Source organism: Elephantulus edwardii, unplaced genomic scaffold, assembly GCF_000299155.1.
Source record: "Elephantulus edwardii isolate Elephantulus edwardi_28Jun2011 unplaced genomic scaffold, EleEdw1.0 scaffold00037, whole genome shotgun sequence".
In the NCBI taxonomy this organism is placed as follows: Eukaryota; Metazoa; Chordata; class Mammalia; order Macroscelidea; family Macroscelididae; genus Elephantulus; species Elephantulus edwardii.
Genome location: NW_006399787.1, coordinates 13,359,095 through 13,378,053, shown reverse-complemented (window position 1 = coordinate 13,378,053; position 18,959 = coordinate 13,359,095). Strand labels below are relative to the sequence as shown.

The window sequence follows — 18,959 nt, the reverse complement described above, 5'->3', positions numbered from 1 at the left end:
GCTGTATTTTTGTTTTGTTTCGATTTTTTTTTTTCATTGTAAATGGCATTATCTGCATTGTTTACAGGTAAGCCATATAGAATTTTTTATCTAGGTGTTGATACAAAGTATACAAAGGATATTCTCTTATCAAATAAACTACCAAGAGCCACTGCCCTCAGGACTTTTCAAGACCAATATGAAAAAAAGGGAGGGAGCTCTGGTGGCCTAGTGGCTAGAAGCTGCACTGCAATCCCAAAGGTGTGTGTGGTTCGAATCCACCAGATACTCGCTGGAGGAGGAACAATCTCCTCCCAATTCCATGGTGCACAATAAGTTTAAAAAAAAACAAAACAACAACATAAGAAAGAATTGTCAAAAAAATTTGCAGACTTGCAAAGGCTATGGCACAGTTTAGTAAACCTAAATCCAGAACCTATGTAAAGTAGAAATCTATCAAGGAAGGAAGGCAAATATTTATCACTAATTAACGGATTCCTTTCATACAACTAAATGATGGAAAAATGGTAAAAGCCCCCTGACAGGTGGCAAGACCAGGTGACTTCCTCAAATTCCAGTTCTCACAGGTTTCACTCCAGTGCTCTGAGCCTTCTAGTCTTCTCGTTTTCAAATGATGGGAAAGTCCTCAGGTAGAAATCAAGCTAAAGGAAATTCCATATAAATGGATACTTGGGGTGAGAGAAAGAAGAAGGTAGTTGAGGTCATTTCAGCGCACCACCTCGGCAGCTTTTTCAAGGTGCCTCTGAACAACCTCGATCCTCCAGTGTCTCAGTGAGTAGAGAAGTGCATTAAATATTTGAACCACTCAGGGACTGTGAGTACATAGTAGGGGTTCCTTAATGTCAACTAATCACATTCAAGTATTTTTGTGGCAGAGAAAGAAAGGGTCACTTTAAGAAGTACAGGACTGAGAGCAGAGGTGGCCAAGTCAGTAGGAACTCAATAAAACTATGGTTGACTTATTGTTAGCGATTCACAAACCTAGGTCACTTAATCTTTAAAAGAAAGCAAAACAAAAGGATTCGTCTTTACTCCCCAAAACCACGGCAAAAAGCCAAGTGCTTGAGATCTTCAAGAAAGAAGCAGTAAAGAAACAAGAAGAGAATGAATGAAGCCGACATTCATCACAGCTGCACATCCTGCATAAAGTCAAGGCCAAGTCAGCTCCTCCATCCTGCCTCCTGAAGAGGAAGAATCTTCAGGAAAGAGTTCCACTGCCTTTTGTGAACTTCTGTCATCAACACAGAGAATAAGAAACACATCGATTCTAAAGGGCTAGCAACAAATGAGGCAGGAAGAACAGCGTGTTGGCTTCACGTCCTCAGTTATTCTACACATATTTGCCAAATGCCACTACTCTAGGTTCTAGAAATAGAAAGGCACAGGTGGCCGCTGTCTGTATCTTCAAGGGCCTCACATTCCAACTAACCACAGTCAAACATGTCAGCGGTGTAGAGAGAAGTCTAGAGGTCTATGGGGCTGAGGGCAGAAGTGACCAATTCTACCCAAGGCTCAAGACAAACTTCCCTGAGAAGAGAGGTTGCTTGAACTACTGAAAGGTGCTGTTGTTATTGTGTGCTGTCAAATCAGAACTGAAGCACAGCTGACCCTCCAGCAGGTTTTCAGAGGTAGTAAATCTCACAGGAGGAGACTGCCCAGCCTCTCCCATGGAGCAACTGGTGAATCTGAGCCACATGCCTTTGGGATTATAGTGCAGCTTCTTACCACTAGGCTATCAGAGCTCCCTTGGAAGGTGTGTTGTTAGGTGCTATCAAGACAAGCAAGACACATAACAATCCTATGAAGAAGAATAGATCTGAACACTGTCCCATCCTCACAATCTGACACACTTGAGCCCACTGCTGCTGTCACTGTGTCAATCCACCTGGTTAAGGGTCTTCTTCTCTTTTACCATTCCTCCACCTTTCCAAGCCACATATATCCCTTTCAAAGGAATAGCCTCCCCTACAGCATACCCCAAATTTAAAAAAATGATAACATTAAAAAAAAAATACATGAGATGACATTTTGTCATCTTTCCCTCCAAGCAGAACTCTGGCTGCACCTTCTCCAAGACCTATCTATTTGTTCTCTTGGCAGTCCATGGAAAAGTGAAGGTGAGTGGGTAGATATTCACTGAGTATGTTTGGCGATAGGGTTGGAAAGGGAGAATAGTCGAACTGCCCCCTGAAGTGCCTAGAAAAGTTTGGTAAAACTAAAGGAGAGAGATTGAGGAGTCCATCCTCCTGGGCAGCTCTTCATGAGAAGTTCACTCACATCTCCCAATCCCACAGTCTTAATTCAGGGTCCATGGACCTCCAGAGGTTGCCATGCACGGCCTCCTCACGAAACCCATACAACCGCTGGCAGCTGTTTCTCATCTGGATGAACATGTTTATAGGCAAAGCCTTCATTAGTATTCACTAGATTCACAAATGACTCTGTTCTAGCCAAAGAAAAGTAAAGAAGAGATGTTTAGTAGGACACTTGAGCCGCTAGAATACTGCACCATGGAAGCCATGTTGCTTCCTCTCTATATTGTACGTGATATAAGGTAGGTATTCTGAACTGAGAGAGATATAGTAATGAAAGGAACATTCTGGTACAAAGACATAGGAAGAGATTGTCATTTTCATCACTCAAAACATTTGTTGTGTGTTGTGTGCCAGACACTGGTCTAAAATTTAAAAATGTAACATCTGTTTTCATACAGGCATGTGGAAGAGTGACTTTACAACCTCTGTACCCAGAGCAAGGACCATAAATCGAAGTCCCAATATGTGGATTCAAGTCACCCAGGGCAATTGACTACATCCCCAGACCAAACTCAAACTATAGTTGGCAGTTGCCTAGCAACGAGTAACCTTGAATAAACATCACCATCCTGGGATGCCAAAAGGGCATTTTGTGGACATGTTGGTTCTGTAAACTAGCCCCAATCCAAGTCTGTCTGTCAGGACTCTCTAGGGTCACTGTGACCTGTGACCATAGGTAGATTGGGAGGGGACAGGGGAGTGCTTTGCCTGTGTGTGGCTTCTCAGCACTGGAGAGGTGTTTAGAACCATCAAGCCAGAACCAACCCACAGCTGGCCCTCCAGTGGGTTTGCAGAGGCAGAAAATCACATGGGAGGAGACTGCCCATGCTTCAGCAGGACAGCTGGTGGATTCGAACCACGTGCCTTCGGGATTGAAGCACAGCGTCTTACCTCTAGGCCACCAGAGATGCCTGGAAAGGAGGCATTGGGAATGGTAGCTTGATTGAAGAAGGCACCTCATACAAAGAAAATAACCAGTACCTCTCAAGTTCTCTTCTAAATTGTACCCACAATCTGTCTTTCAAGCAGGTGCTGATGGGATCTCAGGCATTCAACAGGCACAATGAAATGAAGACTTAACAGAACCCACATCCAGCCCCGTCCTAAAGTCTGCAACCTCAAGCAGCTAAACCATTGGAATACATAAGAGGGTGAGGAGACAAAAGAAAGACCGACCTGAAAACGGTGGCTAACAGTGGAACCCAGGAAACAGTTCTTAGCCAATTCCTCAGGGAAGCTCCGAGTCCCTGGGTGAGGCCCATGGCTAACAAGCCAAGCGGCTCACCTAAAGGTTGGAGAGTTGAGTCAATTTAAAAGCACCTCCGAAGAAATACCAGGGTTATCCACTTCTGAAAAACCAACCAGTTTCCCCCTGACACACACAAGGTCACTATGGAGTTGGAATCAGCTCAATAGCCACTGGGTTGTTTTGTTTTTGTTTTTCTCAGACAGCTCATTTCTTTGCAGAGACAGCAAGTACAAAGGAGGCAAAGAGGACTCACTTTCTAAAATCCCAGATCTTTTTCTTCACATAAAGCTCAGAAACTTTGTCAGCTAAGAGTCAAGAGGAGATAGGTTTCCCAAGACAATGACCCCTGTCCCAACCCATCACATGGACCAGCAACGGGGCCTGGGCCTCTCCCTGAGCAGAGAGTGGAAAGTTTGGGATAAAAGGGTCTTCTTGGGACTCCTCACCCCTTCTCTTGAGGTACCATGAGGAAAGGGGTAGAGCAGTAAATAAATCTATCAGTCTGGAAGCGTTTCAGGAAGAACAAATGCGGAAGTCAAACAACAACAAATAAGGCGGATATAAATCCAGATAAAATATTAAAATCATTAAAGGGCTGCTGCTCCCTGAAGATTGGGAAAAATGAAGAGAGTTAATTAAAAGCAATCTCCATGCACTGCTGAGCCAGCCGGCCCTGATAAATCAACAGCTGGGGCTTCAGTGAGGGCAGGAGAGGGGGTTCAGGAGGGGGTGGGCTGGTGGGGGGAGGGGTCCGCCACAGAGGTGCCCGGGGAGTCAACTTGGAGATAGTGACTTAAGTGTTACCTTTTTCTAACTATTTTGTGACCAATGAGGTAAAGTTGTTTTTCAGATGGCTGGAAAAGTGACTGGCTCCGGAAACAGAGTGGGGGGAAAGACAGGGAGGAAGAGGTGCTGTTTGTTTGATTCAAAACATACATGGGACTATGATGTCAGCATCCCCACTGAGCCCCCAAATGCAGAGATTTGGGCTTTGTTCCTCTACCTGATCTGCAAAGGTGAGGGGTGTCTTCTAAAACCTCCCTACTGGGTAATGTTTGCACTGGGGGCTGGGGGAGGCAGTTCAAAGTTAGGCAAAGGCACAGAAGGGCAAGGGAGAAAGACATGACAGAAAGACCTTCAAAGTTCACATCGCTGATCCAAGCCAGACTCTGCACAGAACGAAAAGGTCGGCAGAAATGGCAGCCAGAGCAGAAGTGGAAACTTTTCTTTCTTCTTTTCCTTCATTTCTTCTCTTTCTCTCTCTTTCCTTCTTTCCACAGTCAGATAAAGTTCTTGGCTTTCCTTTAAACAGGAAAAAAGCTCGACTTTTTCAGGCCCAATAGAAGTCAGAAACTAAGGATTTTAGAAGTGTTAGAGGAAGGGCCATTCTCTAGCCTAAGAGAAACCCTTCAGTTCTTCCTTCATGGAAACATAATCAAGAGAAATGATTGGGGGGATGTGTTTTTCTCCTCCGTAGAACTGGGATTGGAAGGGGAGGGTGTGCATGGAGAAACATAAGGAATTATGCATTTGGATATGCATTTTAATTAGGTGGACAGAAGCAGCCGCCTGTTAATTTTTCTTGCTTGTTTCCACTTAGCATTCATCACAGGCAGAACCACCATAGAGTGCTCCCACGATAATAGATGGTTCTGCATTGGCTACGTCCTCAGGGAAAATAATTAGCAGGAGAGAATATATTCTCTCCACTCCCACTGCCCCATCCTGCCCTCCCCCTTCCACCATGCTGCCTCCTCTTTCCCTGGACTGACAGTGGTTTCCCCTGAAGAGGCCTAGAGGTGTAGACCGACTCCTGGTTTAGATGCACACACTTTGCCCTGCCAAAAACAAGAGAAACAGACACATTGGAGGCCTTCACCGGAGTGGAAGCTCTTAGATATAAGGAGTGAGGTTAAACTAGCCCCATGAGTCAAGCTTGCAGTCAATGTGGGCCAGAACAACATCAAAAAGCTCAAAAGAAGGTCAAAGAGGTTTCATTGAGTTTAATAAGCAACAACTTAAAATATAGTGAGTTGTTAGTTCAAAATAACAGAGGAGTAAGGACCATGATTTAACTTCATTTGATTTTGTACATCAAAGGAAGGTTGGGTGTTTGTAGAAAGCTCAAATATAAAGTCTTTCTAAAGTTTTATCCAAGATGTATCTCCATAATCCTTATATTTGAACCGACCCTGGTGCCCACCAAAGACAACTTTTCGATAAAGAATTAACTCTTGGTGCTCACTTCCCAACGCCAACAGCATGCCCTCCTTACTCACCAGCACATTGAAGCTTTAGCCCCACTTTTACCTCCTTTCAACCTCTTGGAGGCATTTTGCTGAAGGAACAAGAAACTTGGGTGAGAAGACCAAGGACCCAGGAAAGTGCCCCTGTCTGCTCAATGACGGGCTGCTTCCTCTGATTTTTGTGACTCAGTTCTGCATGAGGCAGGATCACTAGGAAAATGAAATGGAAGTCTTCCCTTGAGCTCATATTCTCACCTATTTGAAACCCAGACAATGAAAAAATCCCACTAAGGTTCCCCAGGGCTATTTACACAGGGCCAGATGAGAGAGCTGCTATATTTCCTGAGAAACCATTATTGCACTTGATGTGTAATGTCAGAATGATTTCATTTACTTTAGTTTTGATGCACAAAAATAACAAGGAATAGGTTTAGTACTTCTAACTCTCTGACGTCCTCATTCAGTTATGAGAAGCTGGGTAGTTCTCCTAGTAACACCTCGTATTTGTACTTTACACCTTCTGAAATATTTTCACATCCATTACTGCCTTTGTTGGAAGAAGGGGAAGAAATGGAAAGTTCTTCTCACTGGATGAAGAGCCAGACCTAGCGTTCCCTTCCACCACTCTGCCTAGGAATCCCTCATTCCAGACCTAGCCACATGACTACTGTTGATTTTATATGGCATCAAGTCGCCTGCAAACCATAGTGACCCATAGCAGCTCTGAACTCTGCCCTGTCCTGAGCCAGTCTCGCTGACTTCAACACACCAACTCCCATTGCCCCAGTTACTATATCAGTCCATCTCATCTGGAGTCTTCCTCTCCTGTGCTGTCCCTCCACCTTTCCAAGGACCTTCTCCAAGGACCGGCCTCTCTGGGCCACGTGTCCAAAGTACATGAGATGGAGCTGCAAAATCCTAGTCTCCAAGGAGAAACTTGGTTTCGCCCTCTCCAAGACAGACCTATTTATTTTCTTGGCAGTCCATGGTATATTCAAGACTCTTCTCCAGCACCACAACTCAAAGTCATTGATTCTTCTGTCATCCTTAGTCATTGTCCAGCTCTCTGAAGCATAACAACTAACTGCAAAGGCCATGGGCCTGGATTAGGCGCACTTTAGTCTCTAGACTGACATCAATGCTTTTCAGCACTCTGGAGAGGTCCCTGACAGCAGATTTTCCCAATGCAATTCGTCTTTTGATTTTCTGACTGCTGTTATTTACAGCCTCTGAAAACCCACCGGAGGGCCAGCTACGGGTCAGTTTTGACTTGATAGTACTCAACAAACAGCAGTCATTTAGGAGCAAAGGTCTTGTATCCAACAGAGCAGCTAGCGAATTTGAACCACCCACCTTTCTATTAACAGCCTAGTACTCACCATTGGTGCAAAAATGAGCTCAAGAAAATGAAGGAGATGACTCAGCTCGAGGGAAAAGTAATCTTTTCTTCCTCATCTTGCTTACAGATCAGAATTTATACACTAGGTTCTGTGGATTCTTTTTTCAAGAATTATGTGGCATCAGTATTAGATGAAGACTCATCAAAAATCTTCACTATGTAGCTGACCTAACCTTGCTTGCAGAAAGTAAAAAAGATCTGAAGCACTTATAGCACAAGATCCAAGACTTCAGCACGGATCACATCTCAACATCAAGAAAACAAAACCCTCACCACTGGACCATTAGGCAACATCACGACAGATAAAGATTGACTTTGTCAATTATTTCATTTTACTTGGACCCACAACAGAAGCAATCAAGAAATCAAAAGACGTATTGCCTTGGAGAAATCTGCTGTCAAAGTAATTGCCAGCGTCCCAAAGATCAATGATGTCAGCTGAAAGAGTAAGGAGCACTTGATCCAAGTCATGGCATTTGCAATTGCTTTCTATGCATCTGAAGTTGGACCATGAATAAGGAACAATCAATGCTTTTGAATGGTGGTGTTGGAGAAGAGTACTGAATATACCATGGTCTGCTGAAATAACAAATCTGTCTTGAGGAAGTTTAACCAGATCGTTCCTTAGAGGCAAAGACGGTGAAACTTTATTTCACATCTATTGAGAACGTAGTGAGGAGGGGCCAGTTCTTGCAAAAAGGCGTCATGTTGGGAAAGGTAGAGGGTCACCAAAGGACAAGAAGACTCTCAATAAATGGACTGCACCAGTGGCCACAACAATGGACTCAAGTATGTTGGAGATGGTGAGGATGACACAGGATGAGGGAAAGGTTAGACATGTTGTTCACTGGATCACTGTGTAGTCACCATGGTGGTGGCCTGGTAGCCAACAATTTCATTCTTTGTAGTTGTCACTCTGTGAACAATGGAAGTGAACCCTGCCCTATCCTGTGCTGTCCTGCCCATCTCTGGATATAGTTCCTGGGTCAATCCATCCCATTTAGGGTCTCCTCCTTTGCTTGTTGTTGTTGTTGTTATGTGCCGTCAAGTCGCCTGCGACTCATAGCGACCCTATGCACAACAGCCCTAAACCCTGCTCTATCCTGCGCCAACCGCACCGCCTCTGACACACCCATCCCTATTATCCCAGTCACCGAATCAATCCATCTCATAGAAGGTCTTCCCCTCCTGCGTTGTCCCTCAACCCTCCCAAGCATGATGTCCCTCTCCAAGGACCCGTCCCTCCTGGCAACATGTCCAAAGTATGTCAGACGAAGCCCCAGAATCCTTGCCTCCAAGGAGTAGCTTGGTTTAATCCTCTCCAAGACAAATCCGTTTGTTTTCCTGGCAGTCCAGGGTACATTCAGTACCCTTCTCCAGCACCACAGCTCAAAAGCATCCACTCTCCTTCTGTCCTCCCTAGTCATTGTCCAACTCTCTGATGCATAACAAGCGATTGCAAAGACCATGGCCTGTATCAGGTGCACCTTAGTGTCCAGAGAGACACTGTTGCTCCTGAGTACTTTAGAGAGGTCCCTAACAGCAGACTTTCCCATCGCGATACGCTTTTTGATTTCCTGACTGCTGGTGCCAAGAGTGTTGACTATGGAGCCGAGCAAACTGAAGCTGTGAACAATCTCAATCTCTTCATCATCCATCCTGACGCTGCCAATTGGTCCAGTGGTGAGAATCTTTGTCTTCTTGACATTGAGCCTCAGTCCATACTGAAGGCTGCAGTCCTTGACCCTTCGCAGCAAGTGCATGAGGTCCTCCTCAGTTTCAGCAAGCAAGGTTGTGTCATCTGCATAACGGAGATTGTTAATAGACCTTCCACCAATCCTGATGCCACAATTCTCCTCATAGAGCCCAGCCTCTCGGATAATCTGCTCTGCATGCATGTTGAAAAGGTGCCTCCTTTGCTTACCCTCCTCTTTTTCAGCAAGACAGTCCTTTTCCAAGGACTGGTCCCTCCTAACTTCAGACTTGCAGAAAATTGCCAAGGAAGTTTTAAAGCAAAGAAAGGTCTGAAAAATGCCCTTAGGGGAACCAGGAACTTTCTGGAGGAGGACCACTGAAAGGGAATCCAGGAATTCCAGGGCAGACATGCTAATACCCTCCCTTGTAGGGAGGGGGGTGGGTCAGCCACTGCCTGTGGCCAGGCCTCCTCTATTTCCTTAGCTGTGACCAAGGGATGTTTGATGAAGTCAAGTGAGAAATCGGGGCAACCCACCTTCCACAGCTCAATGAACAGCCAGGTATCCAACGCCTCACACAAGTTAATTTCCAAGTGAATTGGAACAGGGTGTAATAGCGGAAGGAAATGTGGATAGGTGGAATAAGAGGGAAGGGAAATCCTTTGCCCAGTAATCCATCGCCCTCCACAAGACAAGACTGCTGTTCTCAGTCATTCTTATTCACAACCAAAAAGTTTACTTGATGGTTTATAAAAGAACTGTGGGGAAACAATGGGTAATCTTCTCCCGTGGGATTTAGTGCCTCTGAAAAGCCACTGTAGGGTTATTATGAGTCGACTCTGACTCTACGGCATACAATAACAACAACAGAGAGAGAAATACTGTCATTTTAAAAAATAATGTGAGGCTCGGGGGAAGTCAGGAATCCAAGATCACACAGACAGTTGGAGGTAGAACTTGCCCTGGAACTAAAGACTTTTCTTCCAGAGCAAGGAAAGGGAGTCACTGATGAGAAATTAATAGAAAAGGGGGACAGAGTTGGGGACAAGGCCATGCGGATGGCAGCTGAAAGTGAGGAGATGGGGGGAGGGGGAAGGCTTTCTGCTCTCAGTGATTTGCACTTAATGCAAACAGCAGATTTTCAAGGTGAATTACAACAAAGGCCACTCATTTCACAGCCACCTGAGAAGACCGCAGGCCTTGGATTGAGGGAGGCAGGACAGGGTGCAAAAGGGGGATTAGACATGTGTCATCATTGTTTCCCAAACTGGGGACTGAGGCCTGGGTGGTGGTGGGGGCTCTGTGTGGGCTATTTGAACCCCATTATTAGGAGCTTTCCATTTAATCCCCTTGTCCCTCCCTCCTTCCACACACACTCCCACCCACTGCCCCTCCTCAAGGCTGCTCCCTCTCCCTTTACCACTAGCACCTCCACCACTATTCATAAACACACAACCTAGAAATTCTCATAACAGTCTGGACCTTTTTTCCCACACCCGATCCAACACCTCCCAACCACTGCCTTTAATACTCTGATGCAAATCACAGGCTTCAAAAACCTTTCTTTGGTGACAGTTTTACGATGCTGGCTCCATCCATCCATATGGTTTGACAGACTGTGAAACACTAGTAAGTGGACCAATAAGAAAAACAAATTACAAAAACACCACAACACCTCAGCTCTTCCCCTCAGCTCTTCATATAACCAAGGAAAACTTTGGACCTTGCAATGGATCATAATATCAAGCCCCTCTTGCAGTTAAACAATCATCTTTTCAGTCTTCCAGACCACGTGATGGGTTTTTATCCACCCACCTACCCCACCCCTCCAAGCCACTCTTTCTTTGCTAAATAGCTATGTATTTAAAGACTATTTAAAGTTAGGGTCAAGTTTATAAAGGCCTCTGCTAGAAACTGAGGACTAGGCAAAAAATATGTCTGTGGTTGTAGGATTTTTTTATTTTATTTTGGCCAGAAGTTTATCATGTTTGGCTACATTTCTGTTTTCTAGTGACTTTGAAAACAAAAACTGCAAAAGTTACTTTGCACAGTTGGGATAACAGGCCCAAGATTTTAGTCCCTCCTTCTGGCCCATCCCCCACTTCCGTTAGAATTTAGCCTGGAGACTAGGGAACACCAGCCTCAGTTTCCACCCTGTTTCTGATGCAACATTGTTCAAGACAAAGGATGCTGATTGTGGCATTTTAATTTTTTAATTAGCTGAGCAGAGCCTCTGAAACCACTTTAGACACTGTCTATCTCAGATGTATTCAAATGCCAACTACCTGCATGATTTCCAAAAAGTCAGAGGAAGATAAGTCTAGTTAAGCCCTCTCTAATTCCAGCCTGTGGGCCCAAGCAGCTCCTCCCATCTCAGAGGAGATTCCTGGATGTCTATGGGGTAGGCTATTTTCAGAGGTTCACCTCTTGACAATGTCTCCGCTTAGGTTTTGACAGGAACTGATATCTTTTATGTACAAGATCTCATCACTTATCAATGCAAAAGAATGTGTGCAATGAAGTTTGGAGAATTTAAGGGGTTTTTTTCCCCTGTGGCAACCAGAAATAGAAATAATAGAAATGGTAGCTCTTTCTCCCGCCCCCCCCCATGTTTTTACTCCTCCCTTCTTGTAAAACACACACGTCATTCTTAAACATCTATGGGCTTAAAGTTTCTGGAGGTCATTTTTTTTTTTCTTAAAAGTTTAGTAATATGTCCATTAAAAGCTATAAGTTCCTAAAAGTCTCAACCCCGGTGCTTCCCCATGTAGTACCTAGCCACATGCTCCCACCTCAACAAAAGGAGTTAAGTAGAGATTAGAATTTGGAATGTGCCCTCCCCACCCCCACTCATCCAGGCTGATATCTAAACAAAGTGCCAGTACAAGAATGAGATCTGGCTTCTAAGAGATGACAATGAAACTGGTTCCCATGCACAGAAACACCTTAGATTTGAATAAACTGTATCCAGATCATAGGCTATGTAAAGAGATTCATGACCCATCTATGCATGTGACACTGCTATTTGGCCTCAAATAAGTAAGTATACCTACTACTCCCAGAGTTATGTCCTTAGTTACAAAAGAGACATAAGCACGTACCTCCAACTAAAGATAACATTTTAGCCAAGTGAGTTCCATACAACTGTGTCTATGTACATTCTCAGTTGTAAGCATGAAAAATTCCTGTACCAGTGTCATCCTTTATAAATAGTTATCCAAGGGAAAGCCCCGTTGGTTTATACAGCATAATTAAATAATAATAATAATAATAGCAGTTATTCTTTTTCTAAGCAGGCAGTTATAATAATAGATGAATATGTGCATAATCAAGTCTGGCAGAAGGTGGCAGACATTCCCAGTTAAATGCATACAAACCAGGGTTTTGATAACTTAATAAAAAAGTAAGTTGCTTAAAGTGCTGATAGCAGATTTAGGGGAAGGTCGGTTATCTGAACTCCAACATTAAATAAGACTAGAATTTATATTAAACCGTATTACAGCTCCTCAGTACACAGGCAGCGGGAACCGCATGACTGATTTACACACACAGAGCACTATCAGATACCTGTTTATGTTCCCTGCACACTTGGTCCTCCTCATGCTTGTGCGTGTAGGAAATAAGGCTGGCTCTCACTCAGACAATGTAGCTGCTAAATTAAATTGCATGTAATACACGCTACATATCATACCCGCCCATCAGTGCTTTTAAATTCTATTTGTCCAGATGTGACTGCTCAGATGTGGGGCCACCTGCCGAGACCCCTCTTTGTGATCTGATCAGTCTAGGCAGCTCCAGTTTCTGCCTCTAACACCCTGTTGGGCAGTAATAAGATGTTAAAGGCGACAACACAGGGAGAAGCGAGGCTGTCAGCTTCAGAGAAGAAGGGGGTGGAAAGGAGTCCGACTAGGAGCTATGTGAAAAGGAGGTGAGGGGAGATCAAAGACTGGCAGGAAGAAAGCCAAACTTCCAAGACAGGAGTGGTGGCTTTGGGAGCCTTGGGGCCCTAAGGAACAGCCTGAAGCCATGAGACCCAAATAGTGACACCCAGTTTGCCCAGTCATTAAATTATTGAATGCCCCACACGGACAAAGCTGGTATAATGAAAACATTAAAAACGCTCTGTACTTAGAGTAAGCAGAGTCCACAGAGGTGTTGCATGAAACCTGAGCTGCTTCATCCTAGCCCAGTTACCTACGACTTTATCCCCCAACCCCAGAGGAAACCTTTGTGTAACCAATTTCTGTAGGGGGCGTTCGTGGTATTGGCATATTTTTTTCTTCTTCTTCTTCTTTTTAAGGGGGGGGGGGAGACAGACTCAAAAGGCACACAGAGAAAATGCTAATGTCGTTCAGCTCCGTTTCATTGTCAAAGGGGACATGGGAGGATAAAAACATAGCTCTCCAAACCATTCACCCCGCTGCCCCCACCCCTCCTCCCAGCACCAGTCCATCCCCTCCGCTGGATGCTTCTCTGCGCTTTGTTCTAATTTATCCCATGCATAATTTATTCACGTGTGGATAAGTTGCCTGGTCGGCAACTTTTAAAAAACAAATGAAATATAGATTTTTTTTATTATTATTAAACAAGTTGTTTTCAAAAAATAAAGGCAGATGGTGTCGGTTCCCGCAAAGACAACGTGCGTGCCCCAGCGTTAAGAGTTTAAAACGCAGCCAGGGCGCGCGGGAGGCTCCCCGGGTCCCGGCATTGTTTACATCCCCTCACTCCAGGGACAGGGGCTGGGATGCAAAAGGAAAAGGGGGGGAAGCGGCTAATTATAACCGACCACTCTCCGCCCACCCAGAAAAGGCCGGCGGGGGGTTGTGAGTCCGCGACTCTCGAGTGTGAGTGTGTGTGTACACAGAAATACAAATACATCTCACAGCAACTGTGTCTAATTATACAAAGTATCAGAACTCGTCGCACAGACCAGCCAGCATTCGCCATCCGCTTCTAGCTTCTGTCCCTTCCCCCACCTTACCTCTGCATAATCAACCTCCTCAAACACACAGAGGTTAAAAAAAAAAATCAGCAAGCAGTGAGAACAAGCAGGGAGGATACTAGAATGGGGAGAAACTGCTCCCGTGCCGCGTGTGCAAGGGGACCCTTGGACCGCTTCTTTACCGAGAGGAAACAAGCCGGGTGCACATGGGAAATACATTTCCCTAACTTGAGTCGACCAGGTGGCACCAGCCCCGGCTATACGACTTTGGCTGGAAATGTGGAAACAGCAAATCTGCTGTGGATTCAGCAGAAAGTCCCAGCATTGGCGATGTGCGCCGCTCGAGCGACAGGGAGCGTGGATGCCGAAGTTACGCCCATTTATTCTGCCATAAAACAATTTTCTTTCTTGGGTGAAGCGGCGTTGTGTTCTGAGAGCAGAGTGTCCAAGCTCCTCAGAAAAAAAGTGAAGCCAGGAACTCCTCTCCCGCCAACCTCGGCTTCCAACGTCCTCCAAACTCCTGGGACCCCAGCCATCCCCGTCCCTCCTAACGGGAGACGAGCGCGTGGCAATAGCTCCTTCTCCTGGCACGTTTCTTGGTTTTAGGAGCTCCCAACAACAACCCAGGGCAAACCTGGTTTTAACTCTAGAAGGAGCCTTGAGAGAGGCAGAGTTGAAGGAACAGGAGTCAGATTCTGCCAGGCTACCCATGAGAATTCAGCACGAAGCAACCCCCTCACGCACCTCCTGCCCCCCTCACTGGGGACTTCCTTCCAGGAGGACAAGTGCTAGACGACAGCGCTCGGACCCCGAACCCTCATCTCTCCACAAAGCCAGAAGTAGCCCCCCTCCGCCAACATCACCGCCAATAGCGCCCTTACAGAGCTGCGCTCGTTTTATGAGGCCACCCCCAGGCTCCGCGATCGCCAGGACTTGGCGGCTTAACAGTTCCACCGACTGGAAGGAAGGAAGGAAGCCAGGATGAAAAGGAGGAGGAAGAGCAGCAAGAATTGGCTGTGGAAGCGGGCACTGGCCCCCGCGAGCCCTGGCCCAGCCCGCCCCCTCCGTCCCGGATCTGGGCGTCTGCTCAAAGTCTCTCGGCAGCGGCCAGAGGCACCTGCCCCTCGCGCTGCCCGGGAGCAGACGCTGCCCGCTCAGGCGGGGAGCCCCTGCTTCCCAGCTCGCTCGCCTTTTCACCCAGAGGCGGCGAGAACGCATTCATTAGACCCGCAGCTTCCCTGCTTCCTAATAACCCCCCAAGTCATTAATTTACTACAGTCATTTTCGCCCACAAACATGCAGCCACACACGGCTGTGAGCGCCCCGGAGCGCCGTGTTGCTCTGGGGGTGCCCCGCAGGAAAACCCCAGGCAGCCATCTGGGCCACAGAGCTCCCGGGACCGGGGAGCTCCCCCCACGGTCTTCCCAACTCCGGAAGGTGTGCAGAAACTCCCCGCAAGCGACTGGAAGGCGGCGAGCGCCCTGCAAACTCCGGAGCAGCTGTAGTCTGTTCGCCTGGGCTCACCAAGCAGCCGCACCGGGGCCACGGGCTCTGGAGGTGCGGGGCACAGCCAAGTGCACCGGGCCAGGCACTGCCCGGCTCGCGCCGCACGCTCGGCAGCCCCTGGCTATGCGCCGGCCGGGAGCCGGGGTACCTGCGGTCCCCCAGCTGCGCAGGATACCCCCTAGTCGCCGAGCGCGCGCGGAACTGAGCTCCCCTATCTCCCGCCCACCCGGCTCTGGCTCTGTCCAACAATTAAGCAAAACACAAATGTAACAATTTTCTTCTTGTTAATTGCATCTCCTGACATTTCTGCGCGTTGGTGGAAGGAAAAAAAAAAAAGATGAAGAGCTGAAAGAAAAGAGAGAAGACCCACCGCAGCGAGAGGCGCCTGCAAGCGCAGTGCACTGGTAGTGCACGGCACCGAAAAGGCGCCTTTTTTTTCATATTGAAACCACGCGGAATATGTACATTTTTTAGTCTTACTTACGCTTTCAGGGGGTTGTGAATGACAGTCGCCATTTTGCTACAATGTAACAGAATATTGTCTGTCTCAGAGTTCTAAAGGTTCGCTCAGGGGAAGCGGAGAGCCAATCAGAGCACGGGATACCGGCCCGCCGGCCAATCGTCACGGCCGGTCCCCAGATGGGCGGAGCCTGGGCGATGGTAGTTATTAGGGGAGCTGTCAAAGCCCAGAGGTCACTCCCTTTTGTAGAGCCCGAGAGCGAGCAGGTCTTAAAGGGGAAGTACCGCGCGTGCAGCGTCTTCGATTGGTGAAAGAGGAGACGCACTGGAGAGTATTCTACTTTGGCTTAAGTCCCTACTTTTCTAAATAACTGCATAGAGTTTGCGCTCCTGAGCAGAACTACTTAAAGACTGCCAATAAACCACTGAACCCATTCATTAGCTTATGAATTTACTAATACTCTTTTTAATCACCCAGAGGGCAAATCCACTTGTTCCCATGCAAAAGTTAGAATATTCTCATTTCCTTAGATTTCCACACGTGTCCACATATTGGTTAACACCTTGAGTCTTGCAGCTTTTTCTTGTTCTTATAACCCAAACTGTTTCCTTTATCTCAGCCACCTTCCTCCCTCGGTTTCTTGGAACTGCTGTTGCTGGCGACGCCAGGACAGCAACTCTCCTCCCCCTGGAATGCTTCAGTGTCAGACTCTCTCCCTCCAGAAGCCGCAGCTCTCATGTAATTTTGGGTGGTCACACAGCACGGCTCCCCACGACCACCCTTTCGGTTCTCCCCTTACACCAGAAACTTTTAAACTGGTCCCCCTGCAGCCGCCTGGAGGACCTGGCGCTCTGACCTGTAAGCTTAGGGAGTAGAGAAGGTTTGAGGGAGCTTTTGGGAAGCTTTCTACCGCTCTGAAAGTTAACTTGTCTTGAAGACAAGTTGCAGACCCTAAGACTGGGTGTTGCCAGGATCTCCCTTTCGGGGGAGTGCCACACGTGATTGTGACGTCACTCCTCTACTTAGATAGAAGGTGAAAGAATTTGCTAATGAATAATCCAGTGAGGCGGTCAGAGAGTCTGCCTACTGCAATGGGGTGTGAACTCCCTCCTGGCGAGCCCCTGACAAAATTGGGAGGCTGCTGAGAATTCAGGGTCGGCGTGGCCAGTCCGGGAGCTCAAAAGTCTATGAAAACGCACTAATTCAAGAACAGGGCAGGGGCCTCGTTCGTGTACAGAAGCCTGGATGCCGTCCCAAAGCTTGGTAATCAGGTCAGATAGCTAAACGTGTGGGGGAGGGGTGGCCTCGGGGCAGAGAGATGCCAAATTGCCCGTTACTCAAAGCTGTGCCCACCTCATTTCCTTTCTCACTGTTCCTTGTCAAAGTAATGAATTAAAAGGAGAAGAAAAAGGGGAAAGTGCAAAAACTTTTGGTTACAAACAGAAAGCATGTTTGCAACAGATTTGACATTTTCAGCCTCCTTCAGTCTCGTCCAAGATGCATTTGTGACTTCTTAGTGGAGATTACAGTTCTCAAAGGTTCCTCCTTTTCCTCAAGGTTTAAAATTTTCCTTTCTTATTTATTTTCTAAGAGTTTTCCTCAAGAGCTCATACACTGACTGAAATGGGCCTTAACACCATTAAAAAGTTTGTAAGTAAAAGCTTGTAAGTAAATGGAATATTATGCATCACCAAAATGATTAAGAATTTTCAAGCTACTGACAATATGGATGAATCTCCAACAAATTTTGCTTTACCCTAGTCATAACTGGCCTTCAGTTTTCAGACACTACACATCAAATGGGAGGAGATTGCCCATCTTTCAGTCACTGCACAACTTCCACATGCATAACATGTCGTTAAAAAGACTATGTCATGGATTAGGTGCACCTTAGTCTTTAAACTGACCTCCTTGCTCTTTAGAACTTTGGTGAGGTCCTTGACAGGAGACTTCCCTGGTGTAACATGTCTTTTGATTTCTTGACTGCTTGTATCAATGTATAATCTGTTGCAAATTCGGGATTCTCAGATGAGTTTGAATTATCCTTCTTAACTCTCATCACTTTTTTCTCATTTGTTTTGGAAGCATAGCAAATCAAATTTTAAAATAACATACTTTAATACAATGCGAGTGTATAAAGGAAATAAGTGTAGTGTCTCCCCTGAACTATGATTATACTTTAATGGGGAAAGTAGAGAAAAACCATTTACATGGCAAACGCGTACTCTCTAAGTATGTGCATATAGTTTATTGTGTTAAAGTCCAGATGCAGAAGGTAACATAATTTCTAATTACATTAGATTCTTGAAGATGGCAGACCAGATCTGCTTCACTCCGGGTTGGAGGGGGTGTGGAAGTCAGCATTTAAACATTCAAGTTCTATTTCATCATGGGTGGGGGGGAATTTAAATCACTCCATAAAAACAATGAGTTTTTAAAATATTTTGTTTTGTTATGTGCCATGCAGTCACCAGCGACTCATAGCAACCCTATGTACAACAGCCCTAAATCCTGCTCTATCCCTTGCCAATCTTATTGTCTCTGACACACCTATCAAGCCATCTCATCGAGGGTCTTCCTCTCCCGCACCGTCCCTCCATTCTCCCAAGCATGAGGTCCCTCTCCAAGGACTGATCCCACCTTACAACATGTCCAAAGTCTGCCAGACAAAGCTTTAGAATCCTTACCTCCAAGGAGCAGCCTGGCTTCACCCTCTCCAGGATGAACTTGTTTATTTTTCTAGCAGTCCATGGTACATTTAATACTCTTCTCCAGCACCAAAGCTCAAAAGCATTAACTCTCCTATCATTCCTAGTCATTGTCCAGCTCCCTGATGCCTCTCAAGAAATTGCAAAGACCACAGCTGGTATCAGGTGCACCTTAGTCTCCAAACTGACATCATTGCTCCTCAGTACCTTGGAGAGGTCTCTGATAGCAGACTTTTTGTTATCCACTGGAAAATAATTTTAACTTTCAAAATAGGTATGACTTTCAAATTAATAACTGTGAATTCACCATTTATCAATTCTAGGCATGTCAGGTGGCCTAGTGGTAAGGAGCTGCACTGCCAACACAAAGGCACATGGTTTGAATCTGCCAGATGTTCCACGAGAGACAGATGGGCAATCTCCTTCCATTTGATTTACTG

General features: G+C 46.1%; 1 protein-coding gene across 2 annotated transcripts in view; it reads right to left on the bottom strand.

Annotated features, from left to right (window-relative positions):
- DPF3 (D4, zinc and double PHD fingers, family 3) overlaps positions 1 to 15,889 on the bottom strand; it is a 389,049-nt gene extending 373,160 nt beyond the window's left edge. For both annotated transcript variants that reach the window (XM_006884717.1, XM_006884718.1), the window contains exon 1: positions 15,836 to 15,889. In XM_006884717.1, coding sequence (XP_006884779.1) covers positions 15,836 to 15,867 — 32 coding nt within the window. In that variant the 5' untranslated portion in view covers positions 15,868 to 15,889. The remainder of the gene's footprint in view (positions 1 to 15,835) is intronic.
- Positions 15,890 to 18,959: the final 3,070 nt, after the last annotated feature.